General features: G+C 55.8%; 2 protein-coding genes and 3 gene segments (V, D, J or C); all 5 read left to right on the top strand.

Moving 5' to 3' along the window:
* Window positions 1-518: 518 nt before the first annotated feature.
* On the top strand, window positions 519-14,996 carry LOC132222262 (immunoglobulin lambda-1 light chain-like). The gene is made up of 4 exons (XM_059677142.1): window positions 519-555; window positions 616-911; window positions 2,780-2,819; window positions 14,514-14,996. The coding sequence occupies exons 1-4, from the start codon at window positions 519-521 to the stop codon at window positions 14,831-14,833; spliced, it is 693 nt and encodes a 230-aa protein (XP_059533125.1). The 3' UTR covers window positions 14,834-14,996.
* On the top strand, window positions 3,313-8,075 carry LOC132222185 (immunoglobulin lambda-1 light chain-like). Its single transcript, XM_059677094.1, has 4 exons — window positions 3,313-3,505; window positions 4,124-4,419; window positions 6,265-6,304; window positions 7,592-8,075. Exons 1-4 carry the CDS (start codon window positions 3,313-3,315, stop codon window positions 7,909-7,911), a joined length of 849 nt encoding a protein of 282 aa, XP_059533077.1. The 3' UTR covers window positions 7,912-8,075.
* Window positions 8,350-11,522, top strand: LOC132222186 (Ig lambda chain C region-like). The segment is given in 3 exon segments: window positions 8,350-8,374; window positions 9,691-9,780; window positions 11,056-11,522. Coding segments are annotated over 3 exon segments (435 nt in total).
* Window positions 14,997-16,457: 1,461 nt separating the features above from the next.
* On the top strand, window positions 16,458-18,470 carry LOC132222263 (Ig lambda chain C region-like). The segment is given in 2 exon segments: window positions 16,458-16,701; window positions 17,989-18,470. Coding segments are annotated over 2 exon segments (564 nt in total).
* A 384-nt stretch (window positions 18,471-18,854) lies between these two features.
* On the top strand, window positions 18,855-21,901 carry LOC132222264 (Ig lambda chain C region-like). The segment is given in 3 exon segments: window positions 18,855-18,883; window positions 20,110-20,180; window positions 21,450-21,901. Coding segments are annotated over 3 exon segments (420 nt in total).
* Window positions 21,902-22,119: the final 218 nt, after the last annotated feature.

Consider the following 22,119-nt stretch of genomic DNA (forward strand, 5'->3'; position numbering starts at 1 on the left):
TCGCCGAAGGAATGGTAGAATCTATGGCATGAGAGCTCAAGTGATCTGACCAATTTGTGGGGATGCATTGACTGTAGAATGAGAGAGACCCAAGGACAGACAGACAGATTTCTGTTTCATCAGAAAAAGCTGCCACCCAGTTTAGACCGGGAGCAGGAGACATAGATTTGGGGAAGAAACTGAGCCATTGGGTGGATACTACAAAGCCCCCAGCACCGAGGATCAGGTCAGAGGTGTCCACAGATGGACCCAGCAGGAGGTCAGAGGGCTCAGAGCATCTTTTGTGGGACAAACAGACGGACAGACACAGACAGGCCCAGTCAGATACCAGGAGAAGGCAGAGCCAGAGGGTGACAGTCAGATGTTTGGGGGGCAGAACGGGGCCCACAAGGACGGTGATGGCAGGTTCCAGGCTCAGGGTTTCTCAGGAAAATGGGACTTGAGCTACGAACACCCCAAACTGCCCTGCACGGCATGGACTCTCACACCCAGAGAGGCCCCTGCCCACGGGGTCCTGCATGGTCCTCAGGACACTGTGCCCACAGGAGGACCGAGGTCAGCAGCTTTCATGATGGACCCTAAGCCTCTCCCCTCCTGCCCCTCCCGCACCCACAGGTCAGCCCAAGTCTGCACCCTCCGTGTCTCTGTTCCCGCCATCCGCTGAGGAGCTCAACAGCAACAAGGCCACACTGGTGTGTCTCATGAGTGACTTCTACCCGGGCAGCGTGACGGTGGCCTGGAAGGCAAATGGCACCCCCGTCACCCAGGGCGTGGAGACCACCAAGCCCTCCAAGCAGAGCAACAACAAGTACGCGGCCAGCAGCTACCTGAGCGTGTCCAGCCAAGACTGGAAGTCCGCCAGCGCCTACAGCTGCCAGGTCACGCACGACGGGAAGACCGTGGAGAAGACAGTGGCCCCCTCAGAGTGTTCCTAGGACCTGAGTCCCCACTTCTGGGGACATTTCTCCGTCAGACACTCCCTTCCCCGCACCCCACTCTCCCCCTGCAGCTCCTGCCCTGGTCGCTCAGACTGAGCAGGTCGCCATCCCTCCCCGGTTCCCCTTCTCCTGAATAAACTCCTGTCATTTCTCATCTGACATTTCGCATGTGTGTTCTGTGTGGAGGAGGGTCTCAAGGTTTAATAAAAGGCAGGATGGTCAAGACATGTGACTCCATCTACCCATCGTTCACTCAACCAACCAACCAGGCACCTGGATCAGCTCTGAGTGCCTGTGGGAGACGGAACCCAGAGCAGGAACTTGTCCTGCGGGGCCGGCGCCCGGGAGGCAGTCCTTTTCCACTGGGAAGGGACAAGGCTCAGTGACAAATATGCAGGCCCCTTAGCAGGGATCAGGGAGAAATGGAGAGGGTCCCAGGAGGGCAGGGTGAGCTACTGATGGAAATATAGGGAGGGAAATTATGGAGGAAGGCTGTGGTTTGGGGGAACAAACATTGAACTGCCCTGTCCATCATGGAGCCCAATGGGAGAGCCACTACAGGTGAAGGTTTGTGGTTGGTTCTTCACCACCGATCATGGAAAGCTTTGAACAGTGCCTCCCATGGTCCATTTGTCAAACTCTGCCAATGCACATTAGCTAAGCAAGGACACTGACTAGGCCTGCATCAGAGAAAGTTTAATATCACATAGCCTGACAATTCCCCAATCTTGGTCCACCTCTTACCAACTCAGGGAGACTGGAACACTCTTCAAGGCATCATTACTGGTGCTGGGAACATGGAGTGGGAATGAGGCACAAGGAAGCACAGTTTATGTTCTCATCGTCTTGGGTCAGGCTCAGGCTCAAGGTGACCCTAGCGTAGGCCTGGGACCTCCATCATGAAGGTCTTAAACCCTGAAGTCAGGTCAACCTGAGAGTTTTGGGGGTTGGTTTACGGATGGAGCAGGTGATGTCAGGCCTCTGGTTGAGGAGACACGGGAGTTGACCTCGATGGATCAGAAAGGGCACCGTCCTGGGCACAGAATGGGCATCCAGTGCGGCCCAGGGAGGGCATATCCACTAGAATTCAGGAGCCCAGTAAGGGCAGGTCAGACCAGCTCAGAGCAGGGAGCGTGTGGCCTGTGGGTTATACCAAGGTCAGGCCTCACCGGTGACACAGCACCCCCACACCAGTCCACTCCTGGGAGCGTAGGCAGGGGATACCCCCAACGTCACCCTAAAAGACAGGTTGGAAATCCTACAGAACACCCCCCACTCCAACATCACCCAGAACACTGCCAATCTAGGCTGTCCCTAGGGAAGGTAAGTCTGAGGCCTTGATGAGATGGTTGGGGACATAGGAAGTGGCCAATAGACTGTACACAGGCCAACCTGCCTTTCCCTGGAAGGGGAGGGAGGGAGAGAGGGAATACAGCCTGCCCTCCCCTCATGCTCTCACCAAGGGATTAGGGCTTTGGGACATAAGAGAGATGCGCCATTCATTCCCATGAATCTTCACTCCCAGAGACAAAAGTAGCCTCCAAAGCATCCCACATCCAGGAGACCATAGTGGTAAAGAGTTCATCAGACACTGAATTCCTTTAAGAGAGTTGCTTCCAACAATCCTGCTTCTGTACAACATGCTGTGTCCTGTGTCCTGTCATCTGCTGTGTCATGGCGGGGGGTGGGGCTGGGGGTAGGGGGGCAATGTGTATGCCCCTTGCAACCATGACAGCAGCCTGGGGCAGTGGCCCAGGCTTCCTCCAGCACAGCTGCAGGTGGGGGCCCAGGGGTGGGGCAGGGCTCCCAGAGAGAGGTTTTTGTATGAGCCTGTGTCACAGTGTGCTGTGTTCGGCGGAGGGACCCAGCTGACCGTCCTAGGTGAGTCTCTCATTCGCTCTTCTCCCCACCTCCTCCAGCAGTTTGGGCCATTTTCTGCTAGGTTTGCTATTTTTCTGGCTGTTCTCTCGGCTTCTGGCCAAGTTTTCACCCAGGATCCTGGTCTTTTGGGACAGTGAGCTCTTCCTTTCTTCCTTCTTACTGTCCTATTTGCATCCACGGGTCACTAGTAGCGCTTTCTCTCTGTCCCCAGAGACAGAGGAATGGACAGGAGGCCCTGTAGACGCTTCTATCTGTCTGCCAGGGTCATGCTGGATGCTAGAGGGGCCTGCTCTGTCTTTCCCTGATGGGTGGCTATGGCATGAGATCATTTCTGGGGGTCAATAGTAGCCACTGTCACAGTGGAAGAAAGTATAAGGAGACCTGAGAGAGTCAACGCGTGCAAATTTTAAGGTGACACAGTACCATCTGGGCCAAGGCTAGCGAGGTTCAGGGCAGGTCTCAGGGACTGGGGACTCATGAACAGGGGCCCGGAATGGTGCCGGGTTTGAGGGACTCCCGCGGCTGCATGGAGCTGCCATGCAGAGTCCTGACCAGCCTCACACCAGGGAAGCCTGCAGGAGGAAGGACACAGGGGGAGGAGAAGGTGCAGAAGGAAGGGTCATGGAAGGACAGGTATGAGGACAAGGTGATCTTTGGTCTCTGCAGGGTGAACATCCTCTCAGAAGGTAACGTACAACTATTGGCATAAAGGTCATATCACTGGATGTGAACGGCTAGCGGAGATTCCATTGACTGTGGAATGAGAGAGACTCAGGGACAGACAGACAGATATTTTGTTCATCAGCAAAACTCATACTCACTTAAGAGAAAGTCCAGGACAGGTAGATTGGGGAGGGGGGGTAGGGACAGAACCCTGAAGGGCAAAGACCCTAAGGCCCCAGCACAGAGGATCAGGTCAGAGGTGTCCACAGATGGACCCAGCAGGAGGTCAGAGGACTCAGAGCATCTTTTGTGGGACAAACAGACGGACAGACACAGACAGGCCCGGTCAGATACCAGGAGAAGGCAGAGCCAGAGGGTGACAGTCAGATGTGTGGGGGCAGAACGGGGCCCACGAGAACGGTGATGGCAGGTTCCAGGCTCAGGGTTTCTCAGAAAAATGGGGAGTTCAGCTACGAACACCCCAAACTGCCCTGCGTGGCATGGGCGCTCAGACCCAGAGAGGCCCCTGCCCTCGGGGTTCTGCATGGTCCTCAGGACACTGTGCCCACAGGAAGACCGAGGGCAGCAGCTATCAGGATGGACCCTGAGCCTCTCCCCTCCTGCCCCTCCTGCACCCACAGGTCAGCCCAAGTCTGCACCCTCCGTGTCTCTGTTCCCGCCATCCGCTGAGGAGCTCAACAGCAACAAGGCCACACTGGTGTGTCTCATGAGTGACTTCTACCCGGGCAGCGTGACGGTGGCCTGGAAGGCAAATGGCACCCCCGTCACCCAGGGCGTGGAGACCACCAAGCCCTCCAAGCAGAGCAACAACAAGTACGCGGCCAGCAGCTACCTGAGCGTGTCCAGCCAAGACTGGAAGTCCGCCAGCGCCTACAGCTGCCAGGTCACGCACGACGGGAAGACCGTGGAGAAGACAGTGGCCCCCTCAGAGTGTTCCTAGGACCTGAGTCCCCACTTCTGGGGACTCTTCTCAGTCAGACGCTCCCTTCCCCACTCTCCACTGTCCCCCTGCTGCTCCTGCCCTGGTCCCTCAGACTGGGCAGGTCGCCATCCCTCCCCGTTTTCCCTTCTCCTGAATAAACTGTCATTTCTCATCTGACATTTCGCATGTGTGTTCTGTGTGGGGGATGGGTGTTTGGGTTCAACAAAGGGCAGGATGGCTATGACATGTGACTCCATCTACCCATCATTAGCTCAACCAACTAACTAGGGGCCTCAATCAGCTCTGAGTGCCTGTGGGAGACGGAACGCAGAGCAGGAACTTCTCCTGCGGGCCGGCCCCCGGGAGGCAGTCCTATTTCACTTGAGGGGACAGAGGCTGAATAAGAAAGATGTGGGCACCCTGAGGGGCGATGAAGAAAAGATGAAGAGGGTCCCCGGAGGGAAAGGTGAGCTACAGATGGAAATATCGGGAAGGAAATCGTGGAGCCAAGGCTGAGGTCATTGGGAACAGACATTGAACTTCCCTTTCCCATCATGGAGCCCCATGGGAGAGCCATTACTGGGTGAAGGTTCCTGGTTGGCTCCTCATCATAAAAATCATGAAACGCTTTGAAAAGTGCCTGCCCATGGTCCATTTGTCAAACTTGGACAATGCATGTTAAGTCAGCAATGACACTGTCAAGTCATACAGCAGAGAAACAGTTTAATATCATATAACCTAGCAATTGCCCAATCAGGCCACACCCCTTACCAACTCAGGGAGCCTGGAACTCATGGTGCTGGGAAGCTGGGCTGAGGATGAGGCACAAGGAAGCTCATTTTATGTTCTCATCGTCTTGGGTCAGTCTTAGAGTCAAGGTGACCCTAGCTTGGTCTTGGGACCTCCATCATGTAGGTCTCAAACCCTGAAGTCAGATCAACCTGAGAGTTTTGAGGGTTGGTTTAAGGATGGAGCAGGTGATGTCAGGCCTCAGGTGGAGGGGACGTGGGAGTTGACCTCGATGGATCAGAAAGGGCACCATCCTGGGCACAGAATGGGCATCCAGTGCGGCCCAAGGAGGGCATATCCACTGGAATTCAGGAGTAGAGTTAGGAAAGGTCAGACAGTCTCAGATCAGGGGGAGTATGGCCTACAGGTTACAGCAAGGTCAGGTCTCCCTGGTGACACAGCACCACCACACCACTCCACCCCTGGAAAGAATGTCAGGGGACACTCCCAAGCTCACCCTAGAGGGCAGGTTGGCAAAGACTGCAGTCCCACCATGACATCACCATTGCTATCCCAATCTAGGCTGCTCTAGGGACCATAAGCCAGAGGTCTGGATCAGATGGCTGGAGACATAGGAAGTTGCCAGTAGACACTCTACACAGGCCAACCTGTCTTTCCCTGGAAGGGGAATGGGGGAGAGGAAATACGCACTGCCCTCTCCTCATGCTCTCACCAGGGATTAGGGGTGTTTCCACATAAGAGAGGTGTGCCACCCGCTCCATGAAATGTCCCGCACAGTGACACAGATGCCCACCATACTCATCCCACATCCCAGCGGAACAGAGAGGAAACAGCCTGTCAAACACCTAATTCCTTTGGGGAAATTGCTTCCAAGAATGCTATGTCCGTGCAATGCACCCTGTCCCCTATCCTGTCACCTGCTGGTCTGAAAGGGGGGACACTGTGTGTGCCCCTTGCAGACCAGACACCCCCTGGGGCTGTGGCCCAGGCTTCCTCCATCACAGCTGCAGGGGGAGAGGATGGGGGGGGTGGCTCAGGGGTGGAGCAAGGCCTCCCAAGGAGAGGTTTTTGTATGAGCTTGTGTCACAGTGTAATGTGTTCGGCGGCGGGACCCAGCTGACCGTCCTAGGTGAGTGTCTCCTTCCCCTCCTTCCCTGCTCCCCCACAAAGTTTGGGCCGTTTTCTGCTATTTTTGCTCTTTTTCTGGTCTTGCCTCAGCCTGTGGCCAAGCTTTCACCCAGGACCCCAGCCCTTGGGGACCTGAGGTCTTCCCACCCCTGTTCTTACTGTCCTACTTGGTCACCCTCAGCCACTCACCTCTGACCTCAGAGACAGGGGAATGGACAGGATGCTTTGTGGATTCTTCTGTCTGTCTGCGAGGGTCGTGCTGGATTCTAGTTGGGCTCTGTTCTGTCTTCCCCTGATGGGCTCCTGTGGGACAAGATTCATATCTGCAGGTCACTGCTGGCCCCTGTCTTAAGGGGAAGAGAGGAAGAGAAGTATTGAGGGGATCCGGGTGGAAATTTTTGAGTGACACAGACGCCAAGGCCAAGGCTAGAGACACTCATTCAGAGGTACAGGGCAGGTCTCAGGGACTGTGGACTCATGAACAGGGGCCAGGAATGGTGCTGGGGTGCAGGGCTCCCCAGGGCTTCATGGAGCTGCCATGCAGAGTCTTGACCAGCCTGGCACCAGGGAAGCCTGCAGGAGGAAGGACACAGGGGGAGGAGAAGGTGCAGGAGGAAGGGTCATGGAAGGACAGGTATGAGGACAAGGTGGTCTTTGGTCTCTGCAGGAGGAACATCCTTTCAGAAGGTAACGTACAACTATTGGCATAAAAGCTCCAGTGATGTGACCGAATAGCGGGGACTCCATTGACTGTTGAATGAGAGAGACCAGGGAGAGACAGACGCACATTTTATTCATCGGCAAAACTCATACTAACTTAAAAGAAAGTCTAGGACAGATAGATTGGGAGTTGGGGTGGGAACAGAACCCTAAGGGCAAAGACCCTAAGACCCCAGCACGGAGGATCAGGTCAGAGAGTCCACAGATGGCGGTCAGAGGGCTCAGAGCATCTTTTGTGGGACAAACAGACAGAGAGACACAGACAGGCCCAGTCAGATACCAGGAGAAGGCAGAGCCAGACGGTGACAGTCAGATGTGTGGGGGGCAGAACGGGGCCCACAAGAACGGTGATGGCAGGTTTCTAGGCTCAGGGTTTCACAGGAAAATGGGGACTTGAGCTACGAACACCCCAAGCTGCCCTGCACGGCATGGCCGCTCAGACCCAGAGAGGCCCCTGCCCACGGGGTCCTGCATGGTCCTCAGGACACTGTGCCCACAGGAGGACCGAGGTCAGCAGCTTTCAGGATGGATTCTGAGCCTCTCCCCTCCTGCCCCTCCCGCACCACAGGTCAGCCCAAGTCTGCACCCTCCGTGTCTCTGTTCCCGCCATCCGCTGAGGAGCTCAACAGCAACAAGGCCACACTGGTGTGTCTCATGAGTGACTTCTACCCGGGCAGCGTGACGGTGGCCTGGAAGGCAAATGGCACCCCCGTCACCCAGGGCGTGGAGACCACCAAGCCCTCCAAGCAGAGCAACAACAAGTACGCGGCCAGCAGCTACCTGAGCGTGTCCAGCCAAGACTGGAAGTCCGCCAGCGCCTACAGCTGCCAGGTCACGCACGACGGGAAGACCGTGGAGAAGACAGTGGCCCCCTCGGAGTGTTCCTAGGACCTGAGTCCCCACTTCTGGGGACATTTCTCAGTCAGACCCTCCCTTCCCCCGCTCCCCACTGTCCCCCTGCGGCTCCTGCCCTTGGTCGCTCAGACTGGGCAGGTCGCCATCCCTCCCCATTTCCCCTTCTCCTGAATAAACTCCTGTCATTTCTCATCTGACATTTCGCATGTGTGTTCTGTGTGGGGGAGGGTCTCTGGGCTGAAGGGTTGGTAATAAAGGGCAAGACCGGAATGACATGACAGGGACCTACCTGAGGTCCACTCAACTCACCCACCAGGGACCTCAAAGAGCTCTGAGTGCCCATGGGAGCTGGGACCCAGGGCAGGAACTTCTCCTGTGAGACCAGCCCCTGGGATGCAGTCCTTGTCACCTGGAAAGAGAGAAGGGCTGCATGAGAGGCATCCAGGGGCCCTGAGGAGGGATCAGGGAGAAATGAAGAGGGTCCCAGGAGGGCAAGGTGAGCTACAGATGGAAATATCGGGAAGGAAATCATGGAGCCAAGGCTGAGGTCATTGGGAACAGACATTGAACTTCCCTTTCCCATCATGGAGCCCAATGGGAGAGCCATTCCCGGGTGAAGGTTTCTGGTTGACTCCTCACCATAAAACCATGAAACGCTTTCAACAGTGCCTCCCATGGTGCGTTTGTCAAACTTTGACAATGCATGTTAGGTCAGTAATGACACTGACAAGTCATACAGCAGAGAAACAGTTTAATATCATATAACCTAACAATTCCCCAATCATGCCACACCTCTTACCAACTCAGAGAGCCTGGATCTCATGGTGCTTGGGACCTGGGCTGAAGATGAGGCACAAGGAAGCTCAGTTTCTGTTTGTATGATCTTGGGTCAAGCTCAGGCTCAAGGTAACCCTAGATTGGCCTGGGACCTCCATCATGAAGATCTCAAACCCTGAAGCCAGATCAACCTGAGAGATTTGGGGGTTGGTTTAAGGATGGAGCAGGTGATGTCAGCATCTCAGGTGGAGTAGACATGGGAGTTGACCTTGATGGATCAGAAAGGGCACCAACCCCGGGCACAGAATGGGCATCCAGTGTGACCCAGGGAGGGCATATCAACTGGAATTCAGGAGCCGAGTAAAGGCAGGTCAGACAATCTCAGATCAGGGGTCATGTGGCCTGTGGATTACAGCAAGGTCAGGCCTCCCCGCTGACACAGCACCCCCACGCCACTCCAGCCCTGGGCGCGAAGGCAGGGGACACCCCAAACTCACCCAAAGGGCAGGTTGGCCAAGACTACAATCCCACTGTGACATCACCGGTGCTCTCCCAATCTAGGCTGCCTGTGGTGAAGATAAGCCAGAGTCTGGATCAGATGGTTGGGGACATAGGAAGTTGCCAGTAGACACTCTACACAGACCAACCTGTCTTTCCCTGGAAGGGGAGGGGGGGAGAGGGAATACACACTGCCCTCCCCTCATGCTCTCACCCAGGGGTTAGGGGTGTTTGGACATAAGAAAGATGTGCCACCCATTCCCATGGAACCTCCCTCACGGTGACAGAGATGTCCGCCATACTCATCCCACATCCCATGGGAGCATAGTGAAACAGCCTGTCAAACACCTAGTTCCTGTGGGAGAATTGCTTCCAAGAATGCTATGTCCGTGCAATGCACCCTGTCCCCTATCCTGTCACCTGCAGGTCTGAAAGGGGGGGACAGTGTGTGTGTCCCTTGCAGACCAGACACCCCCTGGGACAGTGGCCCAGGCTTCCTCCATCACAGCTGCAGGGGGAGGTGGGGGTGGGCTCAAGGGTGGGCAGGGCCTCCCAGAGAGAGGTTTTTGTATGAGCTTGTATCACAGTGTTGGGTTTTCGGCGGCGGGACCCAGCTGACCGTCCTAGGTGAGTCTCTCCTTCCCCCTCCTTCCCTGCTCCTCTACAAAGCTTGGGCCGTTTTCTGCTATTTTTGCTCTTTTTCTGGTCTTGCCTCAGCCTGTGGCCAAGCTTTCACCCAGGATCCCAGCCCTTGGGGACCTGAGGTCTTCCCACCCCTGTTCTTATTGTCCTACTTGATCACCTTCAGCCATTCATCTCTTACCCAGAGGAATGGACAGAATGCCTTGTGGATTCTTCTATCTGTCTGTCTGGGAGGGTCATGCTGGATTCTAGTTGGGCTCTGTTCTGTCTTTCCCTGATGGGCTCCTGTGGGACGAGATTTTATCTGCAAGTCACCGGTGGCCCCTGTCTGAAGGGGAAGAGAGGAAGAGAAGTGCTGAGGGGATCCGGGTGGAAATTTTAGAGAGACCCAGATGCTCAGGGCCAAGGCTAGAGACACCCAGGTCAGAGGTTCAGGGCAGGTCTCAGGGACTGTGGACTCATGAACAGGGGCCAGGAATGGTGCTGGGGTGAGGGCTCCCCGGGGATGCATGGAGCTGCCATGCAGAGTCCTGACCAGCCTGGCACCAGGGAAGCCTGCAGGAGGAAGGACACAGGGGGGAGAAGAAGGTGCAGGAGGAAGGGTCATGGAAGGACAGGTATGAGGACAAGGTGGCCTTTGGTCTGTGCAGGAAGAACATTCTCAGAGAAGGAATCACAGAATCCATGTCAAGAAAGCTCTAGTGATCCGACCAATTCTTGGGGATGCATTGACTGTAGAAAGAGAGCCACTCAACAACAAACAGACAGGTTTCTGTTTCATCAAAAAAGCAGCCACCCAGTTTAGACAGGGAGCAGGAGACATAGATTTGGGTGAAAAACTGAGCCTTTGGGGAGATGCTCCAAAGCCCCCAGCACCGAGATTCAGGTCAGAGGTGTCCACGGATGGACCCCGCAGGAGGTCAGAGGACTCAGGGCATCTTTTGTGGGACAAACAGACTGAGAGACACAGACAGGCCCAGTCAGATACCAGGAGAAGGCAGAGCCAGAGGGTGACAGTCAGATGTGTGGGGGCAGAACGAGGCCCACAAGAACGGTGATGGCAGGTTCCAGACTCAGGGTTTCTCAGGAAAATGGGGAGTTGAGCTACGAACACCCCAAACTGCCCTGCGTGGATGGACACTCACACCCAGAGAGACCCCTGCATGGTCCTCAGGACACTGTGCCCACAGGAGGACCGAGGTCAGCAGCTTTCAGGATGGACCCTGAGCCTCTCCCCTCCTGCCCCTCCCGCACCCACAGGTCAGCCCAAGTCTGCACCCTCCGTGTCTCTGTTCCCGCCATCCGCTGAGGAGCTCAACAGCAACAAGGCCACACTGGTGTGTCTCATGAGTGACTTCTACCCGGGCAGCGTGACGGTGGCCTGGAAGGCAAATGGCACCCCTGTCACCCAGGGCGTGGAGACCACCAAGCCCTCCAAGCAGAGCAACAACAAGTACGCGGCCAGCAGCTACCTGAGCGTGTCCAGCCAAGACTGGAAGTCCGCCAGCGCCTACAGCTGCCAGGTCACGCACGACGGGAAGACCGTGGAGAAGACAGTGGCCCCCTCAGAGTGTTCCTAGGACCTGAGTCCTCACTTCTGGGGACACTTCTCCATCAGAGGCTCCCTTCCCGCTCTCCCCACTCTTACCCTTGGGGCTCCTGCCCTGGTCGCTCAGACTGGGCAGGTCGCCAACCCTCCCGGTTTCCCCTTCTCCTGAATAAACAAACTCCTGTCATTTCTCATCGGACATTTCACATGTGTGTTCTGTGTGGGGGAGGGTCTCTGGGCTGAAGGGTCGGTAATAAAGGGCAGGACAGGAATGACATGACATGGACCCACCTGAGGTCCACTCCACTCACCCACCAGGGACCTGGATGAGCTCTGAGTGCCCATGGGAGCTGAGACCCAGGTCAGGAACTTCTCCTGTGGGGCCAGCCCCTGGGACACAGTCCTGGTCACGTGACAAGGGACAAGGGCTGAGTGAGAGGGATTCAAGAGCCCTGAGGAGAGAACAGGGAGAATTGAAGAGGGACCAGGAGTGCCAGGTGGGCTACTGATGGAAATATTGGGGAGGAAATCATGGACCCAAGGCTGAGGTCATTGGGAACAGACACTGAACTTCCCTTTCCCCTCAGGGAGCCCAATGGGAGAGCCATTACTGGGTGAAGGTACTCTTCGCCTTAAAATCATGAAACGCTTTCAACAGTGCCTCCCATGGTGCATTTGTCAAACTTTGACTGTGCATGTTAAGTCAACAAAGACACTGACAAGTCATACAGCAGAGCAACAGTTTAATATCATATAACCTAACAATTCCCCAATCATGCTCACACCCCTTACCAACTCAGGGAGCCTGGAACTCATGGTGCTTGGGACCTGGGCTGAAGATGAGGCACAAGGAAACTCATTTTATGTTCTCATCGTATTGGGTCAGCCTCAGAGTCAAGGTGACCCTAGCTTGGTCTTGGGACCTCCATCATGTAGGTCTCAAACCCTGAAGTCAGATCAACCTGAGAGTTTTGAGGGTTGGTTTAAGGATGGAGCAGGTGATGTCAGGCCTCAGGTGGAGTGGACGTGGCAATTGACCTCGATGATCAGAAAGGGCACCGGCCTGGGCATAGAATGGGCATCCAGTGTGACCCAGGGAGAGCATATCCACCGGAAATCAGAAGCTGAGTAAGGGCAGGTCAGACAATCTCAGATCAGGTGGAGTGTGGCCTGTGGGTTACAGCAAGGTCAGGTCTCTCTGGTGACAGCACTCCATACCGCTCCACCCCTGGAAAGAATCGAAGGGCACACCCCCAAGCTCACCCTAAACGGCAGGTTGGCAAATACTACAGTCCCAATGTAACATCTCCAGTGCTCTCCCAACCTAGGCTGTCTATAGGAAGGATCAGCCAGAGGTCTTGATCAGATGGTTGGGGACATAGGAAGTTGCCAGTAGACACTCTACACAGACCAACCTGTCTTTCCCTGGAAGGGGAGGGGGGGAGAGGGAATACACACTGCCCTCCCCTCATGCTCTCACCAGGGATTAGGGGTGTTTGGACATAAGAGAGATGTGCCACCCATTCCCATGGAACCTCCCTCGCGGTGACAGAGATGTCCGCCATACTCATCCCACATCCCAGCGGAACAGAGTGAAACAGCCTGTCAAACACCTCATTCCTTTGGGGGAATTGCTTCCAAGAATGCTATGTCCGTGCAATGCACCCTGTCCCCTATCCTGTCACCTGCTGGTCTGAAAGGGGGGGACAGTGTGTGTGCCCCTTGCAGACCAGACACCCCCTGGGGCAGTGGCCCAGGCTTCCTCCATCACAGCTGCAGGGGGAGGTGGGGGTGGGCTCAAGGGTGGGCAGGGCCTCCCAGAGAGAGGTTTTTGTATGAGCTTGTATCACAGTGTTATGTGTTCGGCAGCGGGACCCAGCTGACCGTCCTAGGTAAGTCACTCCTTCCCCCTCCTTCCCTGCTGCCCCACAAAGTTTGGGCCGTTTTCTGCTATTTTTGCTCTTTTTCTGGTCTTTCCTCAGCCTGTGGCCAAGCTTTCACCCAGGACCCCAGCCCTTGGGGACCTGAGGTCTTCCCATCCCTGTTCTTACTGTCCTACTTGGTCACCCTCAGCCACTCACCTCTGACCTCAGAGACAGGGGAATGGACAGGATGCTTTGTGGATTCTTCTGTCTGTCTGGGAGGGTCCTGCTGGATTCTAGTTGGGCTCTGTTCTGTCTTCCCCTGATGGGCTCCTGTGGGACAAGATTCATATCTGCAGGTCACTGGTGGCCTCTGTCTTAAGGGGAAGAGAGGAAAAGAAGTACCGAGGGGAAACCGGGTTAAAATTTTAGGGTGACTCAGAAGCTCAGGGCCAAGGCTAGAGACACACAGGTCAGAGGTTCAGGCCAGATCTCAGGGACTGTGGACTCATGAACAGGGGCCAGGAATGGTGCTGGGGTGCAGGGCTCCCCGGGACTGCATGGAGCTGCCATGCAGAGTCCTGACCAGCCTCGCACCAAGGAAGCCTGCAGGAGGAAGGACACAGTGGGGAGGAGAAGGTGCTGGAGGAAGGGCATGGAAGGACAGGTATGGATAAGGTGGTCTTTGGTCTCTGCGGGACGAAAATCTGCTCAGAAGGTAACGTACAATCATTGGCATAAAAGATTCAGTGATATAACCGACTAGCCCAGACTCCATTGACTGTAGAATGAGAGAGACTCAGGGACAGACAGACAGACTTTTTGTTCATCAGAAACACTCATACTCACTTAAGAGAGAGTACAGGACAGGTAGATTCGGGGGTGGGGTGGCGACAGAACCCTGAGGGCAAAGACCATAAGACCCCAGCACAGAGGATCGGGTCAGAGGTGTCCACAGATGGTGGTCAGAGGACTCAGAGCATCTTTTGTGGGACAAACAGACGGACAGACACAGACAGGCCCAGTCAGATACCAGGAGAAGGCAGAGCCAGAGGGTGACAGTCAGATGTGTGGGGGCAGAACGGGGCCCACAAGAACGGTGATGGCAGGTGTCCAGACTCAGGGTTGCTCAGGAAAATGGGGAGTTGAGTTAGGGACACCCCAAACTGCCCTGCACGGCATGGACGCTCACACCCAGAGAGACCCCTGCGTGGTCCTCAGGACACTGTGCCCACAGGAAGACCGAGGTCAGCAGCTTTCAGGATGGACCCTGAACCTCTCCCCTCCTGTCCCTCCCGCACCCACAGGTCAGCCCAAGTCTGCACCCTCCGTGTCTCTGTTCCCGCCATCCGCTGAGGAGCTCAACAACAACAAGGCCACACTGGTGTGTCTCATGAGTGACTTCTACCCGGGCAGCGTGACGGTGGCCTGGAAGGCAAATGGCACCCCCGTCACCCAGGGCGTGGAGACCACCAAGCCCTCCAAGCAGAGCAACAACAAGTACGCGGCCAGCAGCTACCTGAGCGTGTCCAGCCAAGACTGGAAGTCCGCCAGCGCCTACAGCTGCCAGGTCACGCACGACGGGAAGACCGTGGAGAAGACAGTGGCCCCCTCAGAGTGTTCCTAGGACCTGAGTCCTCACTTCTGGGGACACTTCTCAGTCAGACACTCCCTTCCCCCGCTCCCCACTGTCCCCCTGCGGCTCCTGCCCTGGTCGCTCAGACTGGGCAGGTTGCCATCCCTCCCAGTTTCCCCTTCTCCTGAATAAACTCCTGTCATTTCTCATCTGACATTTCGCATGTGTGTTCTGTGTGGGGGAGGGTCTCTGGGCTGAAGGGTTGGTAATAAAGGGCAAGACCGGAATGACATGACAGGGACCTACCTGAGGTCCACTCAACTCACCCACCAGCGACCTCAAAGAGCTCTGAGTGCCCATGGGAGCTGGGACCCAGGGCAGGAACTTCTCCTGTGAGACCAGCCCCTGGGATGCAGTCCTTGTCACCTGGAAAGAGAGAAGGGCTGCATGAGAGGCATCCAGGGGCCCTGAGGAGGGAGCAGGGAGAAATGAAGAGGGTCCCAGTAGGGGAAGGTGAGCTACAGATGGAAATATCGGGAAGGAAATCATGGACCCAAGACTATGGTCATTGGGAACAGACATTGAACTTCCCTTTCCCATCATGGAGCCCAATGGGAGAGCCATTCCCGGGTGAAGGTTTCTGGTTGACTCCTCACCATAAAATCATGAAACGCTTTCAACAGTGCCTCCCATGGTGCGTTTGTCAAACTTTGACAATGCATGTTAGGTCAGTAATGACACTGACAAGTCATACAGCAGAGAAACAGTTTAATATCATATAACCTAACAATTCCCCAATCATGCCACACCCCTTACCAACTCAGAGAGCCTGGATCTCATGGTGCTGGGAACCTGGGCTGAAGATGAGGCACAAGGAAGCTCAGTTTCTGTTTGTATGATCTTGGGTCAGGCACAGGCTCAAGGTGACCCTAGATTGGCCTGGGACCTCCATCATGAAGATCTCAAACCCTGAAGCCAATCAACCTGAGAGATTTGGGGGTTGGTTTAAGGATGGAGCAGGTGATGTCAGCATCTCAGGTGGAGGGGACATGGGAGTTGACCTTGATGGATCAGAAGGGCACCAACCCGGGCACAGAATTGGCATCCAGTGCGGCCCAGGGAGGAGATATCCACTGGAATTCAGGAGCCAAGTAAAGGCAGGTCAGACAATCTCAGATCAGGGGTCATGTGGCCTGTGGATTACAGCAAGGTCAGGCCTCCCCGCTGACACAGCACCCCCACGCCACTCCATCCCTGGGCGGAAAGGCAGAGGACACCCCCAAGCTCACCCTAAAGGGCAGGTTGGCTAAGACTACAGTCCCACTGGGACATCACCCGTGCTCTCCCGATCTAGGTGGCCTCTGCTGAAGATAAGCCAGAGATCTGGATCAGATGGTTGGGGACATAGGAAGTTGCCAGTAGACACTCTACACAGACCAACCTGTCTTTCCCTGGAAGGGGAGGGGGGGAGAGGGAATACACACTGCCCTCACCTCATGCTCTCACCCAGGGATTAGGGGTGTTTGGACATAAGAGAGATGTGCCACCCATTCCCATAGAACCTGGTCAGATGTCCACCATACTCATCCCACATCCCATGGGAGCATAGTGAAACAGCCTGTCAAACACCTAATTCCTGTGGGAGAATTGCTTCCAAGAATGCTATGTCCGTGCAATGCACCCTGTCCCCTATCCTGTCACCTGCTGGTCTGAAAGCGGGGGGGCAGTGTGTGTGCCCCTTGCAGACCAGACACCCCCTGGGGCAGTGGCCCAGGCTTCCTCCAGCACAGCTGCAGGGGGAGGGGATGGGGGCTGCGGGGGGCTCAGGGGTGGAGCAAGGCCTCCCAGAGAGAGGTTTTTGTATGAGCTTGTGTCACAGTGTTATGTGTTCGGCAGCGGGACCCAGCTGACCGTCCTAGGTGAGTCTCTTCCCCTCCTTCCCTGCTCCCCTACAAACTTTGGGCCGTTTTCTGCTATTTTTGCTCTTTTTCTGGTCTTGCCTCAGCCTGTGGCCAAGCTTTCACCCAGGATCCCAGCCCTTGGGGACCTGAGGTCTTCCCATCCCTGTTCTTACTGTCCTACTTGGTCACCCTCAGCCACTCACCTCTGACCTCAGAGACAGGGGAATGGACAGGATGCTTTGTGGATTCTTCTGTCTGTCTGGGAGGGTCCTGCTGGATTCTAGTTGGGCTCTGTTCTGTCTTCCCCTGATGGGCTCCTGTGGGACAAGATTCATATCTGCAGGTCACTAGTGGCCTCTGTCTTAAGGGGAAGAGAGGAAAAGAAGTACCGAGGGGAAACCGGGTTAAAATTTTAGGGTGACTCAGAAGCTCAGGGCCAAGGCTAGAGACACCCAGGTCAGAGGTTCAGGGCAGGTCTCAGGGACTGTGGACTCATGAACAGGGGCCAGGAATGGTCCTGGGGTGCAGGGCTCCCCGGGGCTGCATGGAGCTGCCATGCAGAGTCCTGACCAGCCTTGTACCAGGGAAGCCTTGTACCAGAGAAGTACACAGGGGGGAAGAGAAGGTGCTGGAGGAAGGGCATAGAAGGACAGGTATGAGGACAAGGCGGCCTTTGGTCTGTGCAGGAAGAACATTCTCGCAGAAGGAATGGTAGAATCCATGGCATGAAAGCTCTAGTGATCCAACCAATTTGTGGGGATGCCATTAACTGTAGAATGAAAGAATCAACGACAGACAGACAGGTTTCTGTTTCATCAGAAAATGCTGCCACCAGTTTAGACAGGGAGCAGGAGACATAGATTTGGGTGAAAAACTGAGCCCTTGAACCGATGCTCCAAAGACCCCGGCACCGAGGATCAGGTCAGAGGTGTCCACAGATGGGCCCAGCAGGAGGTCAGAGGGCTCAGAGCATCTTTTGTGGGTCAAACAGACTGACAGAAACAGACAGGCCCGGTCAGATACCAGGAGAAGGCAGAGCCAGAGGGTGACAGTCAGATGTGTGGGGGGCAGAACGGGGCCCACAAGAACGGTGATGGCAGATTCCAGGCTCAGGGTTTCTCAGGAAAATGGGGAGTTGAGTTAGGGACACCCCAAACTCATGGCATGGACTCTCACACCCAGAGAGGCCCCTGCCCTCGGGGTCCTGCATGGTCCTCAGGACACTGTGCCCACAGGAGGACCGAGGTCAGCAGCTTTCAGGATGGACCCTGAGCCTCTCCCCTCCTGCCCCTCCCGCACCCACAGGTCAGCCCAAGTCTGCACCCTCCGTGTCTCTGTTCCCGCCATCCGCTGAGGAGCTCAACAGCAACAAGGCCACACTGGTGTGTCTCATGAGTGACTTCTACCCGGGCAGCGTGACGGTGGCCTGGAAGGCAAATGGCACCCCCGTCACCCAGGGCGTGGAGACCACCAAGCCCTCCAAGCAGAGCAACAACAAGTACGCGGCCAGCAGCTATCTGAGCGTGTCCAGCCAAGACTGGAAGTCCGCCAGCGCCTACAGCTGCCAGGTCACGCACGACGGGAAGACCGTGGAGAAGACAGTGGCCCCTTCAGAGTGTTCCTAGGACCTGAGTCCCCACTTCTGGGGACACTTCTCAGTCAGACACTCCCTTACCTGCTCCCCACTGGCCCCCTGCGGCTCCTGCCCTGGTGGCTCAGACTGGGCAGGTCGCCATCCCTCCCCGTTTCCCCTTCTCCTGAATAAACTCCTGTCATTTCTCATCTGACATTTCGCATGTGTGTTCTGTGTGTGTGAGGGTCTCTGGGTTGAAGGGTCGGTAATAAAGGGCAGGACAGGAATGACATGACATGGACCTACCTGAGGTCCAGTCCACTCACCGACCAGGCACCTGAATCAGCTTGAGTGCCCATGGGAGGTGGTTCCCAGGGCAGGAACTTCTCCTGTGGTTCTGGCCCCTGGGAGGCAGTCCTTGTCCCCGGAAAGGAACAGGGGCTGAGTGACAAAGATATGAGCACCCTGAGGGGCAATCATGGAAAACTTAAGAGGGTCCCAGGAGGGCACGGTGGGCTACAGGTGGAAACATTGGGAAGGAAATCATGGGGCCAAGGCTGAGGTCATTGGGAACAGACATTGAACTGCCCTGTCCATCATGGAGCCCAATGGGAGAGCCATTGCCAGGTGAGGGGCTCATGGTTGGCCCATCAGCTCGGAGTCAGGGAAAGCTTGGAACAGTGCCTCCCATGGGGCGTTTGTCGAACTCTGCCAATGCACATGAGCTAAGCAATGGCACTGACTAGTCCTGCAGCAGAGAAACAGTTAAATATCATGGATCCTAACAATTCCGCCATCATGTTCATTCCTTCTACCAACTCAGGGAGCCGGGGACTCATCATCACTGGTGTGGGAACATGGGCTGAGGATGAGGCACAAGGAAGCTCAGTTTCTGTTCCCATCGTCTTGGGTCAGGCTCAGGTTCAAGGTGACCCTTGCTTAGGCCTGGGACCTCCATCATGAAGATCTCAAACCCTGAAGTCAGATCAACCTGAGAGTTTTGGGGGTTGATTTTAAGGATCGAGCAGGTGATGTCAGCATCTCAGGTGGAGTAGACATGGGAGTTGTCCCTGATGGATTACAAAGGGCACCGTCCTGGGCACAGAATGGGCATCCAGTGTCGTCCCAGGGAAGGCATATCCACTGGAATTCAGGAGCCCAGTAAGGGCAGGTGAGACCAGCTCAGAGCAGGGGGCAAGTGGCCTGTGGGTTACAGCAAGGTCAGAGTTTCCTGGTGACACAGCACCCCCAAACCACTCCAACTCTGGGAGCGAAGGCAGGAGACACCCCCAAGGTCACCCTAAAGGGCAGGTTGGCAAAGACTACTGTCCCACCCTGACATCCCCAGTGCTATCCCTATCTAGGCTGTCAATAGGGACCATAAGCCAGAGGTCTGGATCAGATGGCTGGGGACATAGATTGGGAGTAGAATCCTACACAGTCCAGCCTGCCCTTCCACGGAGGGGAGGGAGGGGGAGAGGGATTACAGGCCGCCCGCCCCTCATGCTCTCACCCTGGGATTAGGGTTGTTAGGACGTAAGAGAGATGTGCCACCCGTTCCCATGGAACCTCACTCACAGTGAAATAAACGCCCTCCAAACTCATCCCAAATCCCAGGAGACCGCAGTGGAAACAGCCTATCAGACACCAAGTTCTTTTGGGAGAATTGCTTCCAACAGTGCTATCACCTTGCAATGCACCCTGTCCCCTATCCTGTCACCTGCTGGTCTGAAAGGGGGGACAGTGGGTGTGCCCCTTGCAGACCAGACAACCCCTGGGGCAGTGGCCCAGGCTTCCTCCATCACAGCTGCAGGGGGAGAGGGGTGGGCTCAAGGGTGGGGCAGGGCTCCCAGAGAGAGGTTTTTGTATGAGTTTGTATCACAGTGTATTGTGTTCGGCGGAGGGACCCAGCTGACCGTCCTAGGTGAGTCTCTCCTTCCCCGTCCTTTCTTGTTCTCTGAGCAGTCGGGGCATTTTTCTGCTAATTTTCCTCTTTTTGGGGGGTCTTATCTCAGCCTGTGGCCAAGCTTCAACCAGGATCCCAGCCCTTGGGGCCCTCTTCCCATCTCCGTTCTTTCTGTCCTATTTCGCTCCATGGTCACCACCAGCCATTCACCTCGGACCCCAGAGACTGAGGAATGGATAGGATGACCTGTGGTTTCTTCTATCTGTTTGCCAGGACCTGCTGGATTCTAGACGGGCTCTGTTCTGTCTTCCTCTGATGGGCTCCTCTTGTACCAGATCTTTCTGGGGGTCAATGGTTGCTCACATCCTAAGGGAGGATAAGCGGGCCTGAGCGGTTGACCACATGAACATTGTAGGGTGACCAAGACTAGAACGTACAAGTCAGAGGTTTAGGGCAGCTCTCAGGGACTGTGGGCTCATGAACAGGGGCCAGGAATGGTGCTGGGGTGCAGGGCTCCCCGGGGCTGCATGGAGCTGCCATGCGGAGTCTTGACCAGCCTGGCACCAGGGAAGCCTGCAGGAGGAAGGACACAGGGGGGAGGAGAAGGTGCAGGAGGAAGGGTCATGGAAAGACAGGTATGAGGACAAGGTGGCCTTTGGTCTCTGTTAAGACTTGCTCAAGGGAATGCAGAATCTATGGCACGAAAGCTCTAGGGATAGGAGCAATCTGTGGGGATGCTATTGACTGTACAATGAGAGAGACCCAAGGACAGACAGACAGACTTCTGATTCATCAGCTAAAAGTGTGCCTTGTTAGAGAAGTTACAGGGACATAGATTTGGGTGAGAAACTGAGCCCTTGGGCAGATGCTCCGAAGCCCCCAGCACCGAGGATCGGGTCAGAGGTGTCCACAGACGGGACCAGCAGGAGGTCAGAGGACTCAGAGCATCTTTTGTGGGGCAAACAGACGGACAGACACAGACAGGCCCAGTTGGATACCAGGAGAAGGCAGAGCCAGAGGGTGACAGTCAGATGTGTGGGGGGCAGAACGGGGCCCACAAGAACGGTGATGGCAGGTTCCAGGCTCAGGGTTGCTCAGGAAAATGGGGAGTTGAGCTATGAACAACCCCAAACTGCCCTGCACGGCATGGACGCTCACACCCAGAGAGGCCCCTGCCCACGGGGTCCTGCATGGTCCTCAGGACACTGTGCCCACAGGAGGACCGAGGTCAGCAGCTTTCAGGATGGATTCTGAGCCTCTCCCCTCCTGCCCCTCCCGCACCCACAGGTCAGCCCAAGTCTGCACCCTCCGTGTCTCTGTTCCCGCCATCCACTGAGGAGCTCACCAACAACAAGGCCACACTGGTGTGTCTCATGAGTGACTTCTACCCGGGCAGCGTGACGGTGGCCTGGAAGGCAAATGGCACCCCCGTCACCCAGGGCGTGGAGACCACCAAGCCCTCCAAGCAGAGCAACAACAAGTACGCGGCCAGCAGCTACCTGAGCGTGTCCAGCCAAGACTGGAAGTCCGCCAGCGCCTATAGCTGCCAGGTCACGCACGACGGGAAGACCGTGGAGAAGACAGTGGCCCCCTCGGAGTGTTCCTAGGACCCAAGTCCTCTCACCCTTGGGGGCCGAGAGCTTCAGGACTCCCAAGAGGATCTCCCTACCCCCACACCCATTCTTTCTTCTCCCTGCACCTGATCAGCTCTCAATAAAATATTCTCAATGTCAATCAGATGTCATATTCTCTTGGTCATTTTTGTTTCTGGACTTTGATCTTGAACTCCATCCTCACAGTCTAGAGTGTTCCTCCTCCTTTAGGCCCCCTACCCCCTACCCCTGTGTCATCACTGCCATGTGCCCTGACCCTTGGCCCCTCACTGTTACACTCACTACAGAACCCTCGGTTCCTGGACCCTGGCCAGTCACCTGGACTCTTTCCTGGGGACCACCTC

This window comes from Myotis daubentonii, chromosome 19, assembly GCF_963259705.1.
Source record: "Myotis daubentonii chromosome 19, mMyoDau2.1, whole genome shotgun sequence".
Taxonomy (NCBI): domain Eukaryota; kingdom Metazoa; phylum Chordata; class Mammalia; order Chiroptera; family Vespertilionidae; genus Myotis; species Myotis daubentonii.